The sequence below is a fragment of the Girardinichthys multiradiatus genome, chromosome 17, assembly GCF_021462225.1.
Source record: "Girardinichthys multiradiatus isolate DD_20200921_A chromosome 17, DD_fGirMul_XY1, whole genome shotgun sequence".
In the NCBI taxonomy this organism is placed as follows: domain Eukaryota; kingdom Metazoa; phylum Chordata; class Actinopteri; order Cyprinodontiformes; family Goodeidae; genus Girardinichthys; species Girardinichthys multiradiatus.
In genome coordinates this window covers 28,243,566-28,268,686 of record NC_061809.1, presented here as the reverse complement: position 1 = coordinate 28,268,686, position 25,121 = coordinate 28,243,566, and the positions used below count along the sequence as shown (strand labels likewise).

General features: G+C 40.5%; 1 protein-coding gene across 5 annotated transcripts in view; it reads right to left on the bottom strand.

The window, feature by feature from the left end:
- Positions 1 to 24,792, bottom strand: part of abcc9 (ATP-binding cassette, sub-family C (CFTR/MRP), member 9) — a 66,298-nt gene extending 41,506 nt beyond the window's left edge. For 4 of the 5 annotated variants that reach the window (XR_007042036.1, XR_007042038.1, XM_047389626.1 and 1 more), the window contains exons 1-19: positions 24,651 to 24,792; positions 23,583 to 23,768; positions 19,399 to 19,540; positions 19,159 to 19,280; positions 18,421 to 18,587; positions 18,239 to 18,340; positions 17,901 to 18,041; positions 17,634 to 17,825; positions 15,554 to 15,718; positions 14,369 to 14,524; positions 14,137 to 14,271; positions 10,029 to 10,191; positions 8,877 to 8,917; positions 8,594 to 8,736; positions 8,251 to 8,359; positions 7,766 to 7,873; positions 2,776 to 2,848; positions 1,569 to 1,674; positions 4 to 42 (exon numbers count right to left, since the gene is read on the bottom strand). Coding sequence is in view for 2 of the 5 variants with exons in the window: in XM_047389626.1 (XP_047245582.1) it covers positions 4 to 42; positions 1,569 to 1,674; positions 2,776 to 2,848; positions 7,766 to 7,873; positions 8,251 to 8,359; positions 8,594 to 8,736; positions 8,877 to 8,917; positions 10,029 to 10,191; positions 14,137 to 14,271; positions 14,369 to 14,524; positions 15,554 to 15,718; positions 17,634 to 17,825; positions 17,901 to 18,041; positions 18,239 to 18,340; positions 18,421 to 18,587; positions 19,159 to 19,280; positions 19,399 to 19,540; positions 23,583 to 23,742 (2,264 nt within the window). In the remaining 3 variants the exon portion in view is untranslated. The remainder of the gene's footprint in view (positions 1 to 3; positions 43 to 1,568; positions 1,675 to 2,775; positions 2,849 to 7,765; positions 7,874 to 8,250; positions 8,360 to 8,593; positions 8,737 to 8,876; positions 8,918 to 10,028; positions 10,192 to 14,136; positions 14,272 to 14,368; positions 14,525 to 15,553; positions 15,719 to 17,633; positions 17,826 to 17,900; positions 18,042 to 18,238; positions 18,341 to 18,420; positions 18,588 to 19,158; positions 19,281 to 19,398; positions 19,541 to 23,582; positions 23,769 to 24,650) is intronic. The other variant, XR_007042037.1, reaches the window with a different exon arrangement.
- Positions 24,793 to 25,121: the final 329 nt, after the last annotated feature.

Here is a 25,121-nt window from a genome sequence, read left to right as displayed (position 1 = left end):
TACCTGATGTTCCCTTCGTGGGCCATCTCACAATCAGGCACCCTGATATGGCATGAAGGCAGGAAATAAAGTGAAATCATAGACACAAAAACACACCTAAACATCCACAGAAATGTTAGTGTACAGCTCTGGAACATCAAGATGTTAGTTAGAAGTTACGACTGAGAAAAGTTTTCTAAAATCGTCCTTAAGAAAAATGAACATTTTGTATTAGTACTGTTAACATTAGCAGCTAGCTTAACTGGCTAACTATTCTAGAAACAGACCAACATCAGTTAGCTGTGTGAAATCGCTAACTGAATACTACTTATCTTCTTGATGTAGAGAAATCAGAAACAAAACACAAGCTGCCTCTGTTTTGTTCAGTACAGGCACAGCGTGAAGTCATTTTTTTCCTACTTTATGCTTAATGTACTAATTTCTGATGTACACATTTTCCGTTAGCAAATTGGCTAGCCTAATTTGCTAGCAACCAAAAAAATGTCCTAAAAACTTGGAAGTGTATCTTTTTGTTCCTTCTCTGTAAACAAACCTCAGATCTGTTAGTGATTGACACCTAAAAGTTGTGTTTAACTAAAAAAGGCATTATTAACATTAGCGAACATTAACGAGGCATTTTCTACTTTATCTTTATTAAGCTCATTTGTGGAAATATTTGTTTGTTCTTCATTTGTTATATTTAAAAAGTACAAAAAGAAGTCAGGTAATAATTAAAGAATATCTTTGCATTTCTTTATGTGTTCCCGATTCTGCATAGTTAGCACCACAAGCTAGCTTGCTAAAACTCATAGGAAAGTGTAGCTTTTTGTCCGACGCTAAAAAGACCTAACATGAAGTGACATTTCTCTATTCTGTGTACCTAATGTATGTTTTTGTTTTTTTGTGCAGCACAAGTGGCCTTTACTTAATTTTTTTTTTTTCAAACGTAAGCAGACAGGAAGTGGGGTGGAAAGACGGCAAAGACATGCACGGACTTTCTGTCTAATACATTTAAAAAGCAGTAAAAAGTGAATTGAAAAGTAGCCAAATTTTCTGTTGGAAAATGTAGCATTCGTAGCTAGCCTTGGCTAGCCCTTAAACAATTTGCCAAAGTTGTTAATAGATCGTTAAAATAATGACCTAACAAGAAGTATATTTCTAGTCTTGCTAGACTAGAAATCTGCTGGATCGTGGAAAATGTGTTTTTTCTTTATCTTGCACATTTAGGAAAAGTAGGCAAAGGTATTTTATTTAAAAGGATGTATACTTTTCGTTTTCATATTCCTGCTTCTGTATGCAAAGCACAAAACATGTCAACAGGAAGTAAACCTACTCTCAGTAAAGTTAGCATTAGTGGTGAGCTAGTTAGACAAAAAATGTTTTCAAAAAAGACAATTGTGAAGCACACCTTTTTTTAAATTGCATATTTATTTATTGTTGCAATTAAGGTGGTGTTTTATGTACTGTGTTGCAGCAATGCCCTTTGTTTAACAAAGTCCAATTTCTCCTAAGGGAGACTAATGAGGATGCTTTGACATTATCCGAACTCTACTTTGGATATGATCCAAAATGTTATTCTGGTGACTTACTTGCTCCAGAAAACTCCTCCATCGATTGCTTGCATCTCACCAAGCATGGCTAGCAGCAGGGAAGACTTCCCACATCCCACCTGACCCACAATCATTGTTAATTGACCTAGGATAGAAACAAATAACAAATGAGAATGTTATTATTTATGAAGCAGATTACTAAAAGTTCACGAGATCGTTCTGTTTCCTGAAAGTACTGTAACCTATATATTTTGTCTGCAAAGAAAAAAAGTGGAAAAAAACAATTTGATTTAAACTTATAGGATAAATCGTATTAATTCAAACTGTATGGTGGTTTTGGAATGTAAACGAATTACTCATCTTGTTGCAAACAACCTGGAAATGTTACACCTCCGATTGCTTGATTTATTTCTGTTTCTAAATTTAAACACATGCAGAACATGTCTAAACTCAGTGATCGTTTTAAAATGGCCTCTTTAGGCATGGTCACACTTTCTGAGTCAGCCTCGCTGTAACATGTTCTGAAACAGGAACCACAGAATCCTTCACAAAGTCCAGTTTTTTCACTTCAGTACTGGCAGAGAAGAAAAGTGTTGGACTGACTGTTTGCTTAGTAGTAGCATGACTTGGATTGCAAGGAAGTCACATCCCAGAGGACGACTCAAGTGAGTGAAACACTGCACGATGCATCTGTTAGACACGACCCAGCTTCCTGACACTTGGTATTTCTGTGATAAGTGTGTAGCATGACTGTATGTACTGACTGTAACAGCAGGCCTGATTGCTCAGCTCAGATTTAAGCAGTGATCTAGCATCAACTTTGAGAGATTTATCTATAATCTGATTTATTAGTTAATCCAAAAGTGTAGGGATTAAAAACATTAAATGTACTCACTTTACAGAAGTTATTTTCTCCCAAACATAAAGTTATTTAATGTGTGTTAACACACATCTGGATGGTCCAGGTTCACTGATGTAGTTCTATTAATCAATGCATTTGATCAGCTGGCTTCTACTTGGGGTGTACTTAGTTTTTAAACACATGGCTTTTCCATTGTGGATCAATTGTTGTTGACATTATGGAATATGATTTGTGTTGTTGTAACCTTTAGATGTCCTCAATGTTCATCAAACTCTTTGAGGTCCCAATAATTTTAAAGGATTAAGGTTTGAAAACTCGTGTCTCTTTAAACAAAGACACGCTATGATTCATGGTATCTGTAGTCTTGGGAAAAAGCAGCTCTACCTGTGGGGATACGTATGTTGATGTCTGACAGCGTCAACTGGTTGTTTCCCCAGGTGAAGGATCCATTGCTCACCTAAACAAAAACAGAGATGAAGCAAACCTGTAAAGCTGTGACTGCAGCGTTTTGGAGGCTACAGCAGATGTTTCAGTCTGCATACGTGCTGTTTCCCTGTTATGTCCTGACCTACAAGAGCAAAGCACACGACCCGACCCAGAGTTTAAGAAATCCTGTGAGTTCATAGGAGTGGAAAGTGGTTAGATAACAGCTTCACACAAGAAGTGACACATACTGTGTTCGCTATATGGGGGAAACCAAACATCTGTCAGCAAGTCTCTGGTTCTGAAGAGTTTGGTCCAACGAAAGCAGACCAAAAAATGTCACTAAATCTGCAATAAAAAAGCTAATCTACTTTCATCATGTCTTTAAACAACATAATGCAACGAAGTAACATCCTACAAAAGCAATGAGCTTTTCATTACGAGGTAATAATAATATGGAACTAATATTTATTTCTTCATAAAGGCCCAAATGACTTTAACTTTCTGCTGGATATAAAACACCATCATGCGGTTAATAAATAGCACAAAAGTTACAACTGTACGATTCATCAGGATGAAAAAGTTAACCACCGTAGAAAAGATTGATTTAATGTCCATCTTTAACTTATTCCTTATTTCTTTCCATTTCCTTCTGAACACAACAGTAACAACAGGCTTTCTGAAGACTTTTCACTGTTTTTCTTTGGACTTTGGCTGTTTTCCCACTCATTCTTAGTCCAGTACCTAGTATATAGGATGCTTAGGAATCTATGAATAAGAATAAAAATAAAGAAAAATAAAATAATTCACCTTATTAAATCCTGCTGTCAAAAAAAGGTGAGATCTTTTCATAAAATATAAAAAGCATTGAAGGCAGAGTGCTTACATATAAGTTTGTGTTCATCTTATTTTTCCTATATTTACCTTGCATTAATCTTTTCTTTTAATATTAACCAGTAGAAGCATTTAAGCACATATTAATAAATAAAGGATGGAGGGTCATCTACTGGGTTTGTTCTGTAGATGACCCGGTCATCAAAGCATACTATGTACTAAGTTCATGAAGAGATTTTGTCACAAGAGACCAAAAGACATTAAAACAGTCTGTGATTTTAACCAGGAAACCCTTTCTTCACCCTCCCTGAAGTCCAGATGTTCCGGTTGTTCCTAAAGGTAAAGGAGAAGCTCAGAGGCAGCTCTGTAGAGACCGAGAAGTTGAACGAGGCTATAAAATGGTTTTGAACATCTTCATCTACCACGGGTTCTTTAAAAAGTAGCTAGGGTGCTACAAGAAGTTTATTTAAGTCAGAAGGAGATTTGACTTTTTTGAAATAAATAAAAGTTGGTCCTGAAAGCATCTCAAAACGTCTGGAATGGACCTCGCACATGGAAACAATTCAGGATTGTTTTATAAAATTTTGAATTTTACTGACTGATGTGCAGTAGTAGAGAAGTAAGGTGTAATAAAACTGAATGCCATACAATTAAAATGAGGACAGATGGACCAAAGCCACTTCTTCTGTTTGGTTAAATGACTGAACGTTTCTACTCATACCAACCACTCAAAAGCTTTTTACTCACTAATGTGCACACATTCATACGCGGATGCTGAGATCGGTAAATTGGTCGGAAAGTTCACTTTCTGCCTTGGACCCACTAACCGGTACCATCAATGAAGGAATAAGCAATTCACCTGTCAGTGGTCATAAAGCTATGCCTGATTAGTGTATCTTTTGACATTAAATTTGTTCTGTGATTTGCTTCGTTAGATGGCTTCAGAGACGCATTTAGTCTGATTATTCAGGATGTGTCCAGATCTTTAAAGAGCAGCAGAGGAATCTCCATCTAATCACTGAAGCCATTCTTCCTGCTCAGACACTGTTTACATTCCTCCCATCTGTTGCTTTTACATGTTTATTTTTATGCTTATTTTATCTAATAACCCCCCATGTTTTTCTATTCCACAGTTACCCTCTCCACATGTTACTGATCCCAACAGAAATCTACAGAAAGGAGGATCTTTTGTTTCTTTTAGGGAAAATATTCACCAAAAGCTTCTTAGCAGTTGTTTTTGGTTGTTTTGAGGGAGGATTTAATGAAAAGATGGAGAGAGACACCCAGTTATTTATGTAACATTTGATGTACATCTAGAAAGTATCTATCCTCAAGGATAGATGCTTTTTATTCAGATTTATTCAGATTTAGGTTATTTTGTCAGATTATTAGAAATTTTGTGATGATAAAAAAACATAACTTTAAAAACCCAGAAAAACCACAGATAATGAATAATAACAAATTTACTGGACATCCCGACTGGTGTCATAACTCCCATCGCGAAAATCAAGATGTTCAAAGCAGAAAAATAATAAAAGCAGGAGAATTTATGTTACAAATGGGGACTGAAGTCGCAAAATGAGTACAAGGTTTGACCAGGATCCCGTGTCACTAATAAAGAGATAACGCAATAAAAGAGTATAAAGTTGCAGAAAATTCTCCTTATTATGACATGACTTTAACAGGCTGTTCATGTTGGAAAATCCTCCAATGTGTCTAAATAAAAACAATTCAGGAAAGCAGAGTGGGTCCACATCCCTCCACAGGGATGTGAAAGACTCATTGCCAGTTATTGATGGCAGCTGTTACTGCAAAGGGTGGAACAAATAGTTGTAAGGTTTAGGGGCTAATTAATGTTTCACATAAGGCCAGATTGGTTGAAATAGCTTTTCACTTGGAGACTACTTTTGTTGTTACTCTGGTCTCTTTAACCCCCCCGCCATCACAGAGGCTGGTTACAGGGACTGTCTGCTGACCACAGGTAGGATTTTCCTTGTCCTTTTTGGTCCATTTCTTCCAACAGAGATCTGGAATACTGATCCGTCTAACCACAGTCCACATTCCCACTGTGTGAGGGTCAATCCAGGATTTCTTGGAGACCAGTGGACACGGCCTCTAAACAAGGTTTCTATTTGTCACCGCGAAGTTTAAGAAGAATCTCCAAAAAACTGTGTATACTATAATTGGATGGTTTAATGACATTCTGCACATGAATAGTAAAAGTAGCCAAATCTATTTTCGAATATCTTTGAGAAATATTGAGCTTTTTATGGATACCACTACTGTATAAAGTCTGGACTACTATCATCTACATAAAACAAATGCTTGGGCAAATCTGCAGTCATATACAAACCAATTAAGGGTCTGTGAAGTTGCTCCAAAGTGAAGCTATTTTTACTCTGCCCATAAAACACACAAGTCACGATGCTAACTGAGCATTAATCTGAACAAAAACTGTTACAGAAATAAAAATGCATCAGCAGCAGAGCTGCACACACAGAGTGAATCACCTTCTAAATGAATTACAATCCAAAGTCAACACAGACTGCTGGTGTGGGAAAGCAACAACATATTCAGATTTAATTAGCAGTCGTCTGGACAGTAGCATCACTCCGCAGGGATGAGACAGGAAGAGGAACGTTTACAAAGCGGCTGAGAAAAATCTGGACACTTTCACAAGACCTTTTAAGGGGCAACAAATTCTCATGTGACTTATACATTTCCTGTAAAAGACATAGAGGCCATGCACAAACAAAAACACATGTAAAGTCAGGGTGAAAAGAAAGTACGCCCTCGTTCAATTTAGAAATTTTGTATATTGGAACATATAAAATAAAACAATAACTGGGGCTTACTTGGGCTTAAAATGACATACAGCGAAAATGTTAAAAACTTTCCAACTTTTTAATGATTTTCAGTCAAGTTAACAGCCAGGACTGTGTTTTGATTGATGTGTGATTATAAAAAGAGAAAGTAGCAGTTAGTTCTGGAATGTAATCAGTAACTTACAGGAAAACACCTAATGGGTTCTAGGAAAGTACCAAAACATAACTAGTACAACCAATAAGTTCTAGTAAAGTTCCGGAAATTGCAGTGTAAGACCCAAGATAGAGCCAGGTAAGCTCAGAAAGCACCCGTATGTTTTGGGAACATTCCAAGAAAGTAACAATCCAGGTAATAATCCAGGAAAGTACCGTAACCAATAAATTCTGAGAAAGTAAAGGAAAGCAACAATTAGATCTGTTCCAGGGAAATACCTTTTAAATTCCTTGAAATAACTCATTAAGTCCCAGAAAGGTTAAAAACGTTATGAGTAAGATCAGAGAGAGTTCCAGAAAGTATGGATCAATTCCAGGAAGTTCTGAGAAAGTTCCAAGAAAAGAACCATTAATTTCCAGTAAAAATACAGGAACCTAACCAGTAGGTTTTTAGATAGTATGCAGAAAGTTCTGTGAAGTTCTAAAAAGTAACCAGTAACCAGTTTGAGGAAAGTATCACACTCACCAGTCACCTCATGATTTAGCCTAGTTCCTGAAATTATCCAGTAAGTTCAGGAGGAGTTAAAATTTAACTCGAGTAGCATTCCAGAAAGTAGCCTGTAAGTTATATGAAAGTACTCAGTAAGTCCCGGTAAAGTACAGTAATCAATAAGTTCTGAAAATGTTCAGGAGAGTAGCGTATAAGTTCTGGAGAGAGACCAGAGAGGTTCAGTAAAAGTTCTAGGAACATACCTGGTTAGTTTTATGAGAGCACACAATCAGTTCCTTAAAACTTCTATAAAAGTATTTCACCAATTCAGGGTAAGTAACCAGTAAGTTCTGAGAAACTTTCTGTAAATGTAACTACTAAGTACATGGAAAGTAACCTAAGTCCACTTTAAAGGTTGTAGGACAATTGAGAGTACCAGTGAAGTTCTTGGAAAGTCCTTGGAAAGTATCTAGTAAGTCCTCAGAACTTTACTGAACGTACAGGCAAATTAAGTGTTTGCGACATCTGCCCGTAAAAAAGGAACTAAAGATTTCATTTAAAAGTTGCCTGTTGTCTGGTTTTTCCCTTGTTATTTTATGTCTGATTGATGACAAAGCTGTAACCCTTTATACAACTGCTGAACTCTGACCTTTACAGCCACATCCTCCGTCTCTGTGGGTCTCATCGCCCGCCGGCTCGGCTGCTCGTAGTGGTCCATCTGGTAGCGCACCGGCTGCTTCCTGTTGATGGCTTTGGTCTTTAAAAGGTGGTAGTATCATAATGAGTGCGGAGGAAACGAACGTTAGGCATTCACAAATAAAGACACCTTCTTTAGCATTAATGCATACAGGGATAAACAAGACGTACGTGCAAAAGTTTCAATCATATTGCTGTTAGATGAAATAGTATCACACCAAAAACCTGTCCCCTGCTTTGAAAATTGTTATGGTTTAAATCTGTTTGAATGTTTTTCTATTTTTGTACATTTAAAGGCAGAATTTTGAAGGTAAAAACAAAAATCAAAACTCAGGACTGGCAGGAAAACTCAGATAACAAAACTATAAACTGACCGCAACGCTTTTTCTGCATTCAGTTCCTGGTTTTTCTGATTGATCTGTTATGAGTAGCACTCACCATCCCCAAGTGTTTCTTCCCGACATCCAGGGAAACTGATATATCTCCATTTCTCCAGCTGTCATCTCCAATTTCATCACTCTGGAGAAATTCACCGAGCTTCTGGACACTTTAGGAAAGCACACACACACACACACAAAACTGTTGACCTAGGAGAAGCGTGACCATTAAGAATTTAATACCAGCAATCTCTCAGGAGTTTAGTTTCTGTTCTCTGTTCCAAGCGCTTCCACTGATCAGATTTACCAGCTGAACCGTCTCCATTTTGCTTTCCATCTTTGGTCATGTTCACAACAACAAGATCAGCTGTCCTCACCTGTAATGTCCACTCATAAACACTCACCTGATGAGGGCCTTCACCGCAAATCTGACCACAGTGGAGAGCAGGAAGAGCGGCGTGACCAGTATGTGAAAAAGCGCCAGCGCTGCAAAGGCTTGAGAAGGACTGGGAATGCTGTTGGTGAGGAAGTGATGCACCCCAAATGTCTAAAAAAGAAAGAATTTCAGATCTCAGGTCTGATCCTTCGTGTTCAGGAAGCTATACTGCTGTAAACATCATAATATAATTGAAGCAGCACATAGACAAATATCAATATAAGCTAATGAGTGGAAATAATGAGACTTACAGCAAGAACAGCAGCAATGGGAATGGCAGCATTCATGAAAACTGCAAAAAGAAGACCTGGTTTATCGCAGTGCTGCAAACGAGACATCATTCAAGACAAAGGCTTTCAGACAAGCTGAAATATCTATATTCAGCTCTACCAGGAATAGGAGGTTAAATGTCTGCTAGCAAGTTACACCTCAACCACATGCTTCTTGTAGCCATATACATGGTTCTGCCATCTGTCTGCCTGGATATTTGACCACTTAGTTGGTAGAGTTTATTTAAAGTGGCCGAGCATTAAGAGAACAACTCATTTTTTATAGGGTAGAGGACGGAGCTTTGGGAAGACCATTCCTTAAGCCTAATGTTAGTCTCCTTTATCCACTCCAAAACCAGATCGGCTGTGTTTGGGACCACGCTCCCAAAACTCCGTTCAACACCATATTCCTTTGTCAGATTATCATTTTTGCCATAACTGCTGGTTGATTTCATACACACCCACTGCTGTTTTGTTTTATTTTGTTTAGTTAGATATTTTAACCTTCTGTGTAGAACTTTGCATGTTTGATTAGGTGAAGATTATTGAATCGGAAGAGCGAGGTGGATCAGGCTGTTGATTTAATAAATATTCACGTAGATAAAAAGAAGGCGTTTGTGTTTATTTTGTGCAAGAGTGATTCATCAGTCAAAATAAGGTTAAAGTTCCCCACGTTTCGGCAGAAACGGTTGATTAAACAGTGACATCTAGTAATAGTTATTAATTATTACGGAGTATTTAACGGTTGTAATTATCAAAGGCGTTGAGCCACAATTACAACACCAGAAGACATCTCTGGTTTCGATTCATAAATTTTTGGTTAAGAAATTGATTTTCTCAAATTACGATTTTTAATTATAATTCTTGATGAATATTAATGAATCAATAATCATAATCCTAACCGTGGGTAAAGTACTCTTGGCTCTGAAAGCCTCAACTTGGCTCCCTGTGGCTGAACAGCTCACTCTTTGGAGTAAGATGAAAAAAATACAGTAAATTTTGTCTTTGTGTCATGAGTGTAGAAGAAGACAAGGGTCTAAGGAGAACTCTGAGAAACTTTCAAGACGCCTCTAAAAGATCACAAGAAAGTCTAGATTCAATGATTGAAGCTGATGTTTGTGTTTGTTATCTTACTGGACATGGATGTGTAGAAAGCAAACGTCCGGAGGCTGGTGAGTTCTTTGCCTCTGGTTTGCTCCACGCTGTCGCAGAAGATATCTTCCCAGGAGTACAGCTTCAGCAACTTTATACCCTTTAATATCTCTGTTGTCTGTTTCAGGCGGTCTGTAGAGTGTTCCTGGAAGACAACAGAATCATGATATAGTCAGAGTTTTAATTTTCCGTTGTTCCAATGTGACAAGTTTATGTTCTAATATCCCTTTGCATTTCTTTGACTTTGTGATTTGCAAATATATTTATATCCTTTGAAGCTTTCACAGTTTGTCATGTTACAACCACACACCTCAATGTTTCTGTTTATGCACCTGGCAGACACTTTTATTCAAAATGACTTACAAATGATATAGCAAAGTACACTGCGCAAAAAAATAAAAGGGAAGACTTAAACAACACAATATAACTCCAAGTAAATCAAACTTCAGTGAAATCAAACTGTCCACTTAGGAAGCAACACTGACTGACAATTAATTTCACATGATGTTGTTCAAATGGAAAAGACAACAGGAGGAAATCTTTGGTGATTATCAAGACACTCAATAAAGGAGTGGTTCTGAAGGTGGGGACCACAGACCACTTCTCAGTACCGATGCTTTCTGGCTGATGTTTTGGTCACTTTTGAATGTTGGTGGTGCTTTCACACTCGTGGTAGCATGAGACGGACTCTACAACCCACACAAGTGGCTCAGGTAGTGCAGCTCATCCAGGATGGCACATCAATGCCAGCTGTGGCAAGAAGGTTTGCTGTGTCTGTCAGCGTAGTGTCCAGAGCCTGGAGGCGCTACCAGGAGACAGGCCAGTACACCAGGAGACGTGGAGGAGGCCGTAGGAGGCCAACAACCCAGCAGCAGGACCACTACCTCCACCTTTGTACAAGGAGGAACAGGAGGAGCACTGCCAGAGCCCTGCAAAATGACCTCCAGCAGGCCACAAATGTACATGTGTCTGCACAAACAGTTAGAAACCGACTCCATGAGGATGGTATGAGGGCCCGACGTCCACAAATGGGGGTTGTGCTCACAGCCCAACACCGTGCAGGACGTTTGACATTTGCCAGAGAACACCAGGATTGATAAATTCGCCACTGGTACCCTGTGGTCTTCACAGATGAAAGCAGGTTCACACTGAGCACATGTGACAGACGTGACAGAGTCTGGAGACACCGTGGAGAGAGATCTACTGCCTGCAACATCCTTCAGCAGGACCAGTTTGGCAGTGGCTCAGTAATGGTGTGGGGTGTAATTTCTTTGGAGGGCTGCATGACCTCCATGTACTCGCCAGAGGTAGCCTGACTGCCATTAGGTACCGAGATGAGACCCTCAGACCCCTTGTGAGACCATATGCTGGTGTGGTTGGCCCTGGGTTCCTCCTAATGCAGGACAATGCTAGACCTCATGTGGCTGGAGTGTGTCAGCAGTTCCTGCAAGATGAAGACATTGAAGCTATGGACTGGCCCGCCCGTTCCCCAGACCTGAATCCGATTGAGCACATCTGGGACATCATGTCTCGCTCCATCCACCAACGTCACGTTGTACCACAGACTGCCCAGGAGTTGGCGGATGCTTTAGTCCAGGTCTGGGAGGAGATCCCTCAGGAGACCATCCACCATCTCATCAGGAGCATGTCCAGGTGTTGTAGGGAGGTCATACACAATACTGAGCCTCATTTTGACTTGTTTTAAGGACATTACATCAAAGTTGGATCAGCCTCTAGTGTGTTTTTTCACTTTAATTTTGTGTGTGACTCCAAATCCAGGCCTCCACTGGTTAATAAAGTTGATTTCCATTGATGATTTTTGTGTGATTTTGTTGTCAGCACATTTAACTTTGTACAGAACAAAGTATTCAATGAGAATATTTCATTCATTCAGATCTAGGATGTTTTATTTGAGGGTTCCACCGTGCAGCCCTTAATTGAACTTCATTCATCTAAAAATATATATAGTGACAATAAGAATGATCCGTTTCTGTGTTTCTGCGTTGTAGGATTTGCTTTTATAATAACATAAAATTATAACATAAATTAACCACATCTATAGAGTCTGGACTATACCTGTAGACTTGTGCAGATATGTTACTCATTGAAACATCTAATATCTCTGCACTAGAATTTATACAGATAATAAATCCACTAGGTGGTCCAGCTGGACAGACTGGACTCCCTGACTCTGTCTTCCTTCTCTCTTAGACTCTGAAATCTTCTTATGTTCACCGCTTACACTATCATTTTCCTCATCTTCACTCATTTCTTCACCTGTTGCACTTTTAGTGATCTCCTTCACTTGTGACCAACCTGGTCTCTCTATCATTCTTTCTTCCTCAAATCTCAAAGTTTCTTCTTCCTTTTCATTCCTCACTTTTTAGCCAAAGAAACGGGAAATGGCTCCACTTTTACATTTCCTTTTCATTGTGATCTGCAACCTGAGCCTCAACATTTGGAAAAATCTGCCTATTTATTACTACAAGAAGTCTATAACAATATGAAACCAGAAATGATCACATTCACACCAGCAGTTATATTTAGCAATCTTATTCCCATGGCAACCAGTTTATTATTGTCCCTATCTGACCGAACAGATGTAATGTGGTTTAATTGTGCCTCATTGCTGTGATATTGATCATATAGAACCGTCAGTGAAACTGCAGCCCCTAAAACAAGCAAATCTGAACATTTTTCATAGCTCAACTTTTATTAACTGTTTTTGTGCTTATTGTAAGCTAAACTAACAAGGGAAATATGCTAACGCTCTTACAAATCATACAAATTACACTATGAACGGCGGTCACTTCAGCAGACATTTCATTCATTGCAAACTTAAGTTGACCTTACTGTTGTGTGTTAAAACATCACCTGGACAAACTGACACAGCTCAGGTGCTCCGCTCTGCTGGGCTGCAGACAGACTGCCTCGTTAATGTGCCTCAGACACAGACGCTGTTTGACACAGGGCCGTAACTACGTTTTTCAGGGACCTCATATTATATCTACCATTTTAAACTTTTTGGTAAATGAATGTTTAATTGGAAGGCTGTGAGAGCATTTTTGACAAACAAGAGATTATTAATTACAAGTATTTTAAGGACATAAAAGTAGGGGGGCAACTGGGGGGGCAAGGCTGTACAGCATGGGGGCTGTTGCCCCCCCTTGTCCCCCTGTAGAAGACCACTGGTCAGGTTCTGTCAGAGGAAACTGTGTAGAAATAACGAGCATGCATAGTGGGTAGTGCAAAAAGAAAAGGGTAGGAGAATATCTCTGAAGGTCTTCAAGAGTTTCTTGAAGATGGACCGGGTATCGCCTGTTCTGGAAGAACTTGTACTTGATGTGGTCATCTAAGGGTAGGCAGTGGAGATCATCGAACAGAGGGGTGATGTTTGCTCTTTTAGGCTGAATTAAGAGCAGAAGCACCACCGCGTTCTAGACCAGCACAGTCTGGGAGATCAGTCAGGAAGGCGTGGCAGTAGTCAAGGTGGGAGATGACCATAGACTGCACCAGGAGCTGGGTGGCATGTTGGGTTAGGTACAGCCTGATCTTCTTTATGCTTAACAATGCGAAGGGCATGATTGAGTGATGGAGGCAACATGACCTTTAAAGGTCTGCTGGACCGATCATGACAACCGAGTTTCTAGCTACTGGTAATGGAGCAGAGATATGGACTCAGTTTTGATAGTGATGAGCTTTCCTCCATGTCGACATGTCAGAGAGACGGTCTGAGACTCGGCTGGGGCCTTGTGGTCGTCAGATGGGAATGACAGATAGAGCTGGGTATCATCAGCATAACAGTGGTAAAAGATAAATGAGATAAGATGATCTGACCAAGAGGGATGGCAAATATGGCATAGAGAAGAGGTCCCACTACTGAGGCTTGTGGGAGTCCTGTGCAGAGGTGGTGTACTACAGAAGAGTGATCAAACCAGATATTTTACTGGGATCTGGATAAACTAATACAAGTGTAGTAATGTATGAGTGTTTCAACATTTGTTTCAGTTTGTGGCTCTGATGTGACAAATGTAAAACGTTTAGAGGATAAATACTGTTGCAAGGCAAAATACACGATTTAACTGCTTACCAGCGTGCTTTTCTGTGTTTCCGCCAACCTTGTAGCTATGAGGTACTGAACCGGAGCCAACAGAACTATAACCGATGCTCCAACCAAGGCACTCCAACTCAAAAAGTTGTAGAGCAGAATCACTCCCATCACAATCTGAAATAACGATCAGAAAAGTCTGAAACGTCTCTACATTTAAAAGCAGAACAAGTTCAGTTTAAAGTTGTTTCTTATACAAGCAGAGGTCACACACCTGTACAGGCATGGCCCAGAGGTTGGGGCAGAGGAAGAGGAACCACATCAGCTGGTTGGTCTCGATGGCGACCAGGTTGTTTATTTCCCCCAGAGTCATCTCCCCCATCGACATGTTGGAGGTGGACAGTCGCAGGATTTTGTTGTAGATCATTGCCTTGGTAATGAAACATAAAGACGGATTTGATGTTCAACAGAAGATGTTTTTGTTGGGAGCTAGCTGCAAGATGGAGTCAGTTTTATGACAAAACATAAACATCTCCAAATCAGATGTAAACCAGCTCAAATATGCTGTGATGAAGCTTTCTGGAGGTCTTCTAAGGGTTTTCTTTACACTTGTTTTTTCTACTAAACACAGTTTACAAAATCCTTGAAATAATTAAAAGCTTTAACCACCCGCTAAAGTTTGAAAGTAAGAAGATTATTTTATCATGATACGGATATGACACGGCAAACCTGATCTACCAGCTTCTAAAATTTAAATCTAATCTCAGGGAACAAACAGAAACACAGCAGAGAAAAACATGGGCAGGCTGTGTGGAAAAACTAAGAACACGGGATTCATGGGGAACGGTAGCCGTCAGGTCCTGTTAATCCAATGCACAGATTGACTGAACATCATCATAAAATCTGATGTCGTGGTTGTTCGCTTCAGTGGAGTAAACAAGTGTGTGCTAACATAATGTCAAGCTGGAAAGACATCAGCAAAGGTCATTGCAAATGTCTTACCAGCTTGACATCGGCTTGACAACAGCAGCACAAACACCTTATTATTCCAATTGTCAGTTATAGAGGTGGAGGGATGATGACTGGGGTCCAAGGATTTTCATTTTTCAATGCCGGCTGCTTCCAGGTCTGCTGCTGAGTAAAAGCTGCAGGATAATTGTTTTCCTATTTACTATGAAATTAAAGAGATGAATACTTTGTGTGGTACCTAACATTTTCCATTTTAGCAAGATTTCAGTTGATCTGTAAAACATTTGCTCTTATTAAAAGTAAATAATCATCTGCATCAACCGCCTGTGCTGGCGAGCCAAACATGTACCGGTCTCAAACTGCGGCCGGGTGCTGGACAAAATCAGTCTAGGGGCAACCATACCCTGGTTCCTCTGAACTCATTCTGATTCAACTTCTGTCACATTGTCCACCAGCCACTGTGTTTTATTTTGCCTGAAGCTTCACTCACCAGCAGCGCCCCCCTCAGGTTGATGCCCGTCTCGATGGTGACGTAGTAGGAAGCCTGCAGGAAGGTTCTCTGCAGGACCAGAGCCAGGAAGAGAAGAACGGCTAAGACTGAGCTGTTCTCCAGGAGCTCCGTGGTGTGCATGAAGTAGACGGCAAAATAGTTTTCCTACAGGAACAAACAAATACAGATTGTTTGGGTCAGAGTGGTTTCTGACATCTATTGGCTGTTTTAGTTAAAGTTGCTCCATCAGGTTGCCGGTTTGTTCCATAAATGTTTTTGATCATCAAGCAAATCTCAGAGATAACCTGAGAAAATACAAAAAGCAGTTTAAGAGATTTTGTCCCAGGTGAAACAGTAAATGAGGGCAAATACTTTTTCACAGCAGTGCAACACAGAGAGCTGAGTAGGGAACTTTCCACACCACTCAGAAATGCAGCTGAGCTCTGCACTCTGTCTCAGCTGCCCACTATATCCACTTAAACACACCTGACAGCAGCTCCATTAAACCTGAACAGCAGCCAGACAATTGTACGGCATGAAACCATGCCGTCATCACAGAAGCATCTGCTCTGCTTCTCCTGAGAGCTCCGACTGCATCGGGACCTTCTGACGAGGCTGGCATGAATTAAAGAGGAGCTGAGGTCTGCCAGCAGATCTGCTCTTAGCCAAATGGACTGTCTGTGGGAAAGTCTGCTTTTGTCAGCCTGCTTCACCCTCGTTATGGTTCCCTCGTGGGAAACAAAGGTCAATTAGCTGCGATAAGCTCCAAAATTCTTAGAAAGTGGTGAAAAATTAAGCAAATAAATGACTCCCACACTGACACATTATTACATTACCATCACATTATGGTATCAGATGCAGCTTTCATTGAACAAACACGTGTGGTGACATGCAGACTGGGACCAACGCCTTCACGAGTGAATCATCCTCTGACTGACAGGACCACCTAATTCCACCGGCAGCCGGGGAAACACACTTTTCAACATGTTAGTGTGAACTGACTCACATCTTCAGTAATATCAGCAGCATCCAAATATGGCTTTAATGTGGTTCCAACATGATTTCTCTAACAGGAGCACCAAGCTTTCAGCATGTACGGCTCCCACCCCTGTGGTTAACAAACCTTGTACAGGTCTACTTTGCCAACAGGAAAGTTCTAGAGATCTTTGACCATTCCTCGTTGCACAATCTTTCTACTCCTGGTTCCTCTCTGATGCTCTCTTCTCTTCAGCTCACTCCACTGGTTTTCTGCAGTTGTAGCACTGATGGCTGTGATGGTATTTAGAGAGTTCACGATGCCACGCACTCTTACTAGCCTCCTAAGGCCTTTGTAAGAGAAACAGGCCCACAGCATCACAGATGCACCACCATACCTAACAGGGGCCATCACACCAAACTAGAGATGGGTACTAAACGAACTGTTTATTTAGTGATGCGTGGCGTCGGACGATGTTAGCTGTTTTTAACATATCGGTATCAGCCCAGTAGGTAAAACTGGGCTGAATTAACAACCGACGTTTATTTACATTTTGTTGCTGTTTGTGTTTCTGAAAGGGGAGCGGGTTGGCCATGTGGTATTTGTTTGGTCATGTGACAGTGATGGTGATGCAGCACAGGATTGTGGGTGTTTAACTGAAGCAGTTCCAGTTAAAGTCCCAGTAGTGTTTACGTTTGTGACGGTAGGACAGCCTTTTATGGCATCCCTCCCAAACAACCAGCCAGCATGTAGATTCTGTCTAACGGTTGTTACCCAAACATCCCACTCTTAGCAGCAGGTCTCCGACATGGAGGTCTGGAGATGTTTTCCTCTTCCTCACCATCCTCCTCACTGTGTTGTAGAGGACAGCCTTGTTTGTCACAGGCTTCGGTTGTGGTTCTTTAGGTTCTCTACAGCTTCTCTTATGATTTGGGCCAAAACCTTTAAATAGCTGAGCAGTGTTTTAGGTAATGTTTTATTCCACCAGGAAACAGGAAGTTTAGGATTTCCAAATTAAAGTTAGAGAGGTGGATCAACCTCAAGCGAGTATGCTGCTGGTTTTCATTTTAAAGTCAAACAGTCTACTAAGAAAAACAAGCTCACCATGTTCTTGTTAGCTGATGTGACGTTGTCTTCTACTTCCAGGTTACGAACAATGCCATAGATGCAGAGAGGCCCGGCGAAGCCCAGCAGGTCCGCCAGGTATCGGAAGGTGCTGCTGAGCAGGATTGGGCGGCCAAAGGCTTTGTACATGGAGCGCCAGATGGACGGAGCTCGATCCGGATCTTCGCCTGTCTGTGTGATGAGGTGAATGGAGTGAATTATGGAGGAGAAACAACTGGATCAGGTTCGGACCTTCGTTTGGCTCACCCTCTGATCCTCGTAGGCGTCTTTGAGCCTCAGGTAGTTGGTCAGGGCTCTCATGGCGATGGGCAGCTTGCCGATCTTCTTCAGCTCTATCGGCCTCTTATGGGCTCCAATGATGAGCGGGTTCATCCACCAATATGTTGCCTGGAAAGTAGAAACGTACCAACAACAGGCTTTGATTTCTAGGATTTACAGCCAGGAATTATTCCAGAGTCAAACCTGGTTCACATAGATCTAGCTTTTATCTGGGTTTGTCTAAATATTTCGTTATTTACAACTTTGGGCTTTTATTTTATACTTCTCATGTGAAACATAGTTAATTAGTTCATTAGAAAATGCACCTTAGAGAGGAGGTTGACAAAAGGTTGCAGAAAGCGGACCCCCAAATCCTGTAAATCCTCTGGGGGCTTCACCTTCTGAGGGCTGGTGAAGAAGACGTATTTCTACAAACAAAAGACAAAATTAGTGAAGTAAAACGGATTACTGACGTTTTTCCAAAGTAGGAGGAAATGTGGTGACAAACCCTGACACGGATGACGTTGATCTCCACGGCCATCAGGAGTCCATACAGGATCACTAACATGGCTGTGATGCAGAACCTCAGATACTTGAACCTGATCCCAAACTCTGCGAACTTCCACAGCTTGATGGACTTCGTTATGAACGCCAACACCCAGTAAATAAAGAGCACTGTGAGCAAAGTCAAGAGGCTTGAAGTTAAAAGGTTTTTGCTGCAAGAACGCAGACAGAGACGAGGACTTTTTCACAGAAAATGATTTAAGCATCAATTCTGTATTTTTACATTTAGTGCAAATTTTATTTCAGCATTTCTGCAATTTGTTAATACTTATTCAGTCACTTTACCACCACAAACCTAAATAAAGAAAAAGTTTGTAGTGCATTAGTTCTTTCTAGAACCACCTTTCTCTGCAGCTGTTTTGCCTCCATCAGCTTTGAACATTTACAGACTGATGTTTTTGCCAATTTTTCTTTGCAAAATGGTTCAAATTCAGTCAGATTGGATGGAGAGCATCACTGAACATCAGTTTTCAAGTCTTTATACAGATTCTCAGTTATATTTAGGTCTGGACTTTGACTAGGCCATTCTAACCCATGCATATGCTTTTATCTAAACCATCTAATTGACCATCTAATCTGGCTGTATGCTTAGAGTGGTTGTCCTTTCACTTTCACAGCAAAGAGAAAGTGGAAGGATGTATTGCTCTCCCTTTGTCTACACACAGTCCCCGTGTCATCTTACCCAGCAGCAGTTTGGGAAAGTTGGACGTCTCTATGTTGTGGTAATAAACCACTGATGTTGTGGCTGCGATGAAACCCATGAAGGCAGGCATGAAGAGATGGAGGTGGTTGGTACTCATTATCCTACAAAAAGAAATGCTATCAGTATTTATAAAGGAACATGTCTTTCCTATGAGTATAAGCTTAAAAACAATCTAAATAAGAAGTAATTGTGGTGGATGAAGTCCTCCTGCACACTGACGTATTGGAGACGATGCCTTCTGCAAACTCGCACACGTGGACGAAGAGCAACAGGAAGGTGAGGATCCACCTCATGTTGTGTCCGGGGAAATGAAGCCATGTGTTGTGATGGATCTGTACCTTTGAGCTCTGACTGCCCCAACCTGGAACACAGGGACACAAACCCGGGTCTGATTAGGAGAAGATGGATGCATTGCAAAAGGTACTTCAGTTGGTGCTTACATTTCTTTCTAAGTTGTCTGTTTCTGCCCAGCTCAACATAGAACAGAACAAAGTTTTGGAAGTTCAAACCATTAAATAAACTTGAACCAGGAAGCATGGAGTGGTGGGTCTTATACAGGTCCTTCTCAAAAAATTAGCATATTGTGATAAAGTTCATTATTTTCCATAATGTCATGATGAAAATTTAACATTCATATATTTTAGATTCATTGCACACTAACTGAAATATTTCAGGTCTTTTATTGTCTTAATACGGATGATTTTGGCATACAGCTCATGAAAACCCAAAATTCCTATCTCACAAAATTAGCATATTTCATCCGACCAATAAAAGAAAAGTGTTTTTAATATAAAAAACATCAACCTTCAAATAATCATGTACAGTTATGCACTCAATACTTGGTCGGGAATCCTTTTGCAGAAATGACTGCTTCAATGCGGCGTGGCATGGAGGCAATCAGCCTGTGGCACTGCTGAGGTCTTATGGAGGCCCAGGATGCTTCGATAGCGGCCTTTAGCTCATCCAGAGTGTTGGGTCTTGAGTCTCTCAACGTTCTCTTCACAATATCCCACAGATTCTCTATGGGGTTCAGGTCAGGAGAGTTGGCAGGCCAATTGAGCACAGTGATACCATGGTCAGTAAACCATTTACCAGTGGTTTTGGCACTGTGAGCAGGTGCCAGGTCGTGCTGAAAAATGAAATCTTCATCTCCATAAAGCTTTTCAGCAGATGGAAGCATGAAGTGCTCCAAAATCTCCTGATAGCTAGCTGCATTGACCCTGCCCTTGATAAAACACAGTGGACCAACACCAGCAGCTGACACGGCACCCCAGACCATCACTGACTGTGGGTACTTGACACTGGACTTCTGGCATTTTGGCATTTCCTTCTCCCCAGTCTTCCTCCAGACTCTGGCACCTTGATTTCCGAATGACATGCAGAATTTGCTTTCATCCGAAAAAAGTACTTTGGACCACTGAGCAACAGTCCAGTGCTGCTTCTCTGTAGCCCAGGTCAGGCGCTTCTGCTGCTGTTTCTGGTTCAAAAGTGGCTTGACCTGGGGAATGCGGCACCTGTAGCCCATTTCCTGCACACGCCTGTGCACGGTGGCTCTGGATGTTTCTACTCCAGACTCAGTCCACTGCTTCCGCAGGTCCCCCAAGGTCTGGAATCGGCCCTTCTCCACTATCTTCCTCAGGGTCCGGTCACCTCTTCTCGTTGTGCAGCGTTTTCTGCCACACTTTTTCCTTCCCACAGACTTCCCACTGAGGTGCCTTGATACAGCACTCTGGGAACAGCCTATTTGTTCAGAAATGTCTTTCTGTGTCTTACCCTCTTGCTTGAGGGTGTCAATAGTGGCCTTCTGGACAGCAGTCAGGTCGGCAGTCTTACCCATGATTGGGGTTTTGAGTGATGAACCAGGCTGGGAGTTTTAAAGGCCTCAGGAATCTTTTGCAGGTGTTTAGAGTTAACTCGTTGATTCAGATGATTAGGTTCATAGCTCGTTTAGAGACCCTTTTAATGATATGCTAATTTTGTGAGATAGGAATTTTGGGTTTTCATGAGCTGTATGCCAAAATCATCCGTATTAAGACAATAAAAGACCTGAAATATTTCAGTTAGTGTGCAATGAATCTAAAATATACGAATGTTAAATTTTCATCATGACATTATGGAAAATAATGAACTTTATCACAATATGCTAATATTTTGAGAAGGACCTGTAGGAACAATCTGGGGCGTTGTGGTGGCAACAGGTCCCATAATCACGCCCATTCTACATAACCAGTGATGTCTTTTTGTGTTGGACCACAACCAAATAAACAGAAACACAAGTATCAGAAAAATGCTTCATCTGTAAGGTGTTTTGGTTCTTCATTTTGTTCTTTTTTCAGCCACTCTGACTTGCTGGAGTGCTTGGGTCATTGTCCTGCTGCAGAACCACAGCGAGCTTCAGCTTAAGGTCACGAACTGATGACCGGAGATTCTCCTTCAGGATTTTCTGAGAGACCAGAGTTCTCAGTCCATCTCTACCACCACCGCGTTTGACTGTAGGTATTATGTATTTTTTTAATACTGTTTGTTAGATGTTGTTCTGTCTTTTCGTAACCTCCTGGATAAGTCCTTTGTGAGCTCTTGGAGTAATTTTGGTATGTCGACTACTCCTGGCAAGGTTCTCCACTGTTCCACGTTTCCTCAATGTGTGGTAATGGTTCTCACTGTGGTTCTCTTTAGTAGGAAAGCCATGGAATTGATCTGTAGCCCTTTCCAGGCTGATAGATGTTGTTTCTCATCTGTTTTTGACCTTCATTAGATCACGGTCTAGTGTGTTACTTTTTAAGACATTTTAGCCTACTTCATGTTGTCAGATAGGTCCTATGAAAGTGTATTTTTTTTATTCTACAGGTCTGATAGCAATCAGGCCTGGGTGTGACTATTGAAACACAGCTGTATGATGTAATAATCTCAGTCATGATATTTTTCTGAAGGGCTGTATGAAATACAATCTTCTGAAAACCCCTTGTATTTACTCAGGTTATCTCTGTCTGGTATTAAAATTAGTTTGTTTATTAGAAATATTTAAGGTTGAAATGGTAAAAATTTCTCATTTATCCCTAGAAACACCCTGGGATACCTCATGTCAAGCTGAGTGACGGATGTCTGGAGGTCCTCGCTGGACCTCTTACCTCCCTGTCTCCATCTCAGATGCACCAACTGGTTTGTCTTCAGTGGATCACTAAACTCCTGTAATCCCAGTTTAGCTCCACTTGAAAGCTGCTTAAGTGACGGGTTAAAATAAGAAGTTAATACTAACAGCACATCTGCCCTCTTCGGCACATCTTATATAGTGATGCAGCAGATTTTACTGACATGGACCAATGGAAAACCATCAAAGCAATGGGCCGGTTTGACTGGTTGGCTTTATGTACATTTGAATTACTAATAGCTGTCGGGGTGCGACATTTTTGGACCTTGTTTTTGGTCTCGTGTTTGTTTACTTTTTGTCTAGAGGTTTCTAGTTTGGGTTTTTGTAATCATGATTGTTTAGTTCTTTTGCTCCCTGTTGGTTGTGTTCCCTCTACCGCCTCCTAGTGTTTGTTGTTTTCTCTCCTCTCGTTCTTAGTTTCTTAGTGGTTGCTTTCTTATTACTTTGTGTGGTATTATTATTATTATTATTATTGTGATTATTATAGTTCTTTGTCTTCCTTGGATTCCCTAGTTTAGTTTCTCATTTAGTATCTCTGTGTTTATTTATGTCTCTCCTAGTTTAGTTCCTCGGTTTAGTTTCTATAGTTCCAGCCCCCCTTATAGGTTAGCTTTAGTTATTGTTTACTTTTGGTTTACACATTTTCTAGTTCTCACCTTCTCTGTTTCCTTTTCTGTTACTTCAGTCAGTGTTTGTTTAGGTTTTGTTTATTCTACGGTCAGGGTTTCTTTATGGGTTCTTTGTTAATTATTAGGTTGTAGTGTTCCTCTATTTTCTCTAGTTCTCTGTTTACTTTCGTTAATGTCTATTTTTGGTTATGTCTTAGTCCAGCTCCTCTCATGTCCCCTTTGTTTTCTAGTTAGGTCTCCTTAGCAACTATCCATATTCCCTCAGTTCTCTGCAGCCTGGTTCACACCTGTTTTCCATCCTCCTCTGATTTCCTGCCTCTGGTTCTCATTGGTTCATACCTCCCTCCCCTCTGCTTATAAGCTCTCTGGTTCTCTTTGTTCTTCGCTGGTTCCTCCCGTTCACTACCCTCGACTATGGTTCAAGTATTACCATGTTTTCTGCAGAATCAACTTTTGTACGTTTTTGAACTTCGACTTATAGTTTGTATCTGCAGTGCTTTGCTTTCGTTTTTGTAAATCTTTGGAATAAAACTTTAAGACTCTTACAACATGCTGCTGCCTAGCTCTTGTCTGCACTTTGGTCCGCCTCAAACCCCGAATGTGACAATAGCTTGTGTAAAACCTACCAATGAAGAGGATGGGGAAGGTGATGAAGAGCAGGAAGACATGAGGAACCAAGTTGAGAGCATCCACAAAGCAGCCGTTGTTCAGCACACCGTTGTCCACGCTGTAGGCACTAGGAACCTTGTTGTTACCACAAAATGACAAGGGCATGCCACCAGCCATCGGTTCCTCACAGACCTGGAGTCAGACTGTGAGAACAACACAGAAATCACGTCTCATCACTCATGGAGCTTTTTATTTCCATGGTGTTTCACAGGTTTCCCTTCACACACTGACACAGAGACCCATGCATGTGAAGGCCATGAAAGCTATTTTAGGAGACATGCGTGCTGAAAATAAATGTTGAGGGTTTGACACACAGGACACTATGATGTCCTGAATCTTTTTACTGTCAGAGGGGGATTAGGGTGTTCTTTTTAAATATACTTACAGGGTGTTTTTCTGCTAATATATATGGGCACATATTCATTAATAACAAACTCTCATTATTATTGGGGCCTTAAAAAGTTTAGTGTAAATGATCTGTTTTATAGACGCACGTGTTAAACATGATTGTAGTTACAAGCTTTGCTGTGAATGTATCACATTCCCGTATTTCCTGCCTAGTTTGGGAATAAAGGGCCTAAATAACCAACCTGGAAGATCTTACTTATTGTGCATAGATGTATTAAATTAGACTTAATTGGAGTTAAACTGGCTGTACGGAAATAGATTTAGTTAAACTGTCCAAGTCTAACAGAACCTGCTTACTATTTAAATTATTACTTATTTTTAAAACTAAATAGTAACAAGGTATGGTCTAATTTATTTAAACTACTAAAATGATCATGTCTAATTCAAATCTCTGCCCACTGTTTCCATATTTATTTTATTCTCATGTCAAGTTTATCAAAACAGAAATTGATATATATAAGTAAAATCTGACTATGATAAGATCAAATTTATGTAAATTAATTCATTTACAGACAAATTTACCAAGACAAACAGTTCTACATATGAATAACAAAGCAAGTAAAGAACAAGCCAGTTAGCTAAATAGAGTTGGTCAAATTAAGCTAAAACTATCTTACCTGGAAACTAAGCGATTTTCCTCACTGACACCGTTTCATTCCGACTGGTTGGATTTTAGTAAAGAAAGAGAACAGACAGAGAAAAGAAACAACATACAGTGAGAGTTGGAGAGCACAGAGGTGATTATTTTTAGCCCTGGAAGTCAAGAGCGACATCAGCTGCTCCAACTCTGCTCACGGCGTCAAGTTACACCGACTACGACACACAGCTTCCGGCTACGGCCTTCAGAATAAAAGAGTGAAACATTCATCTTGATAAATGTATTTGGGTGAATGATGGGTAAAAAACATGAAAACGGCTCGGATAAAAAACAATTATTTTGTGCATAAACACAGAGCCAGATATGCAGTTGAACAATTAGCAAGTGTAGACAAACACATCTGTATTTATCACAATACTTCGCATTACCACAGGGGCACACACAAAAACTCGCAACACGTCCTGGAGTGGTGGGCCCCCATCTGGTGGCT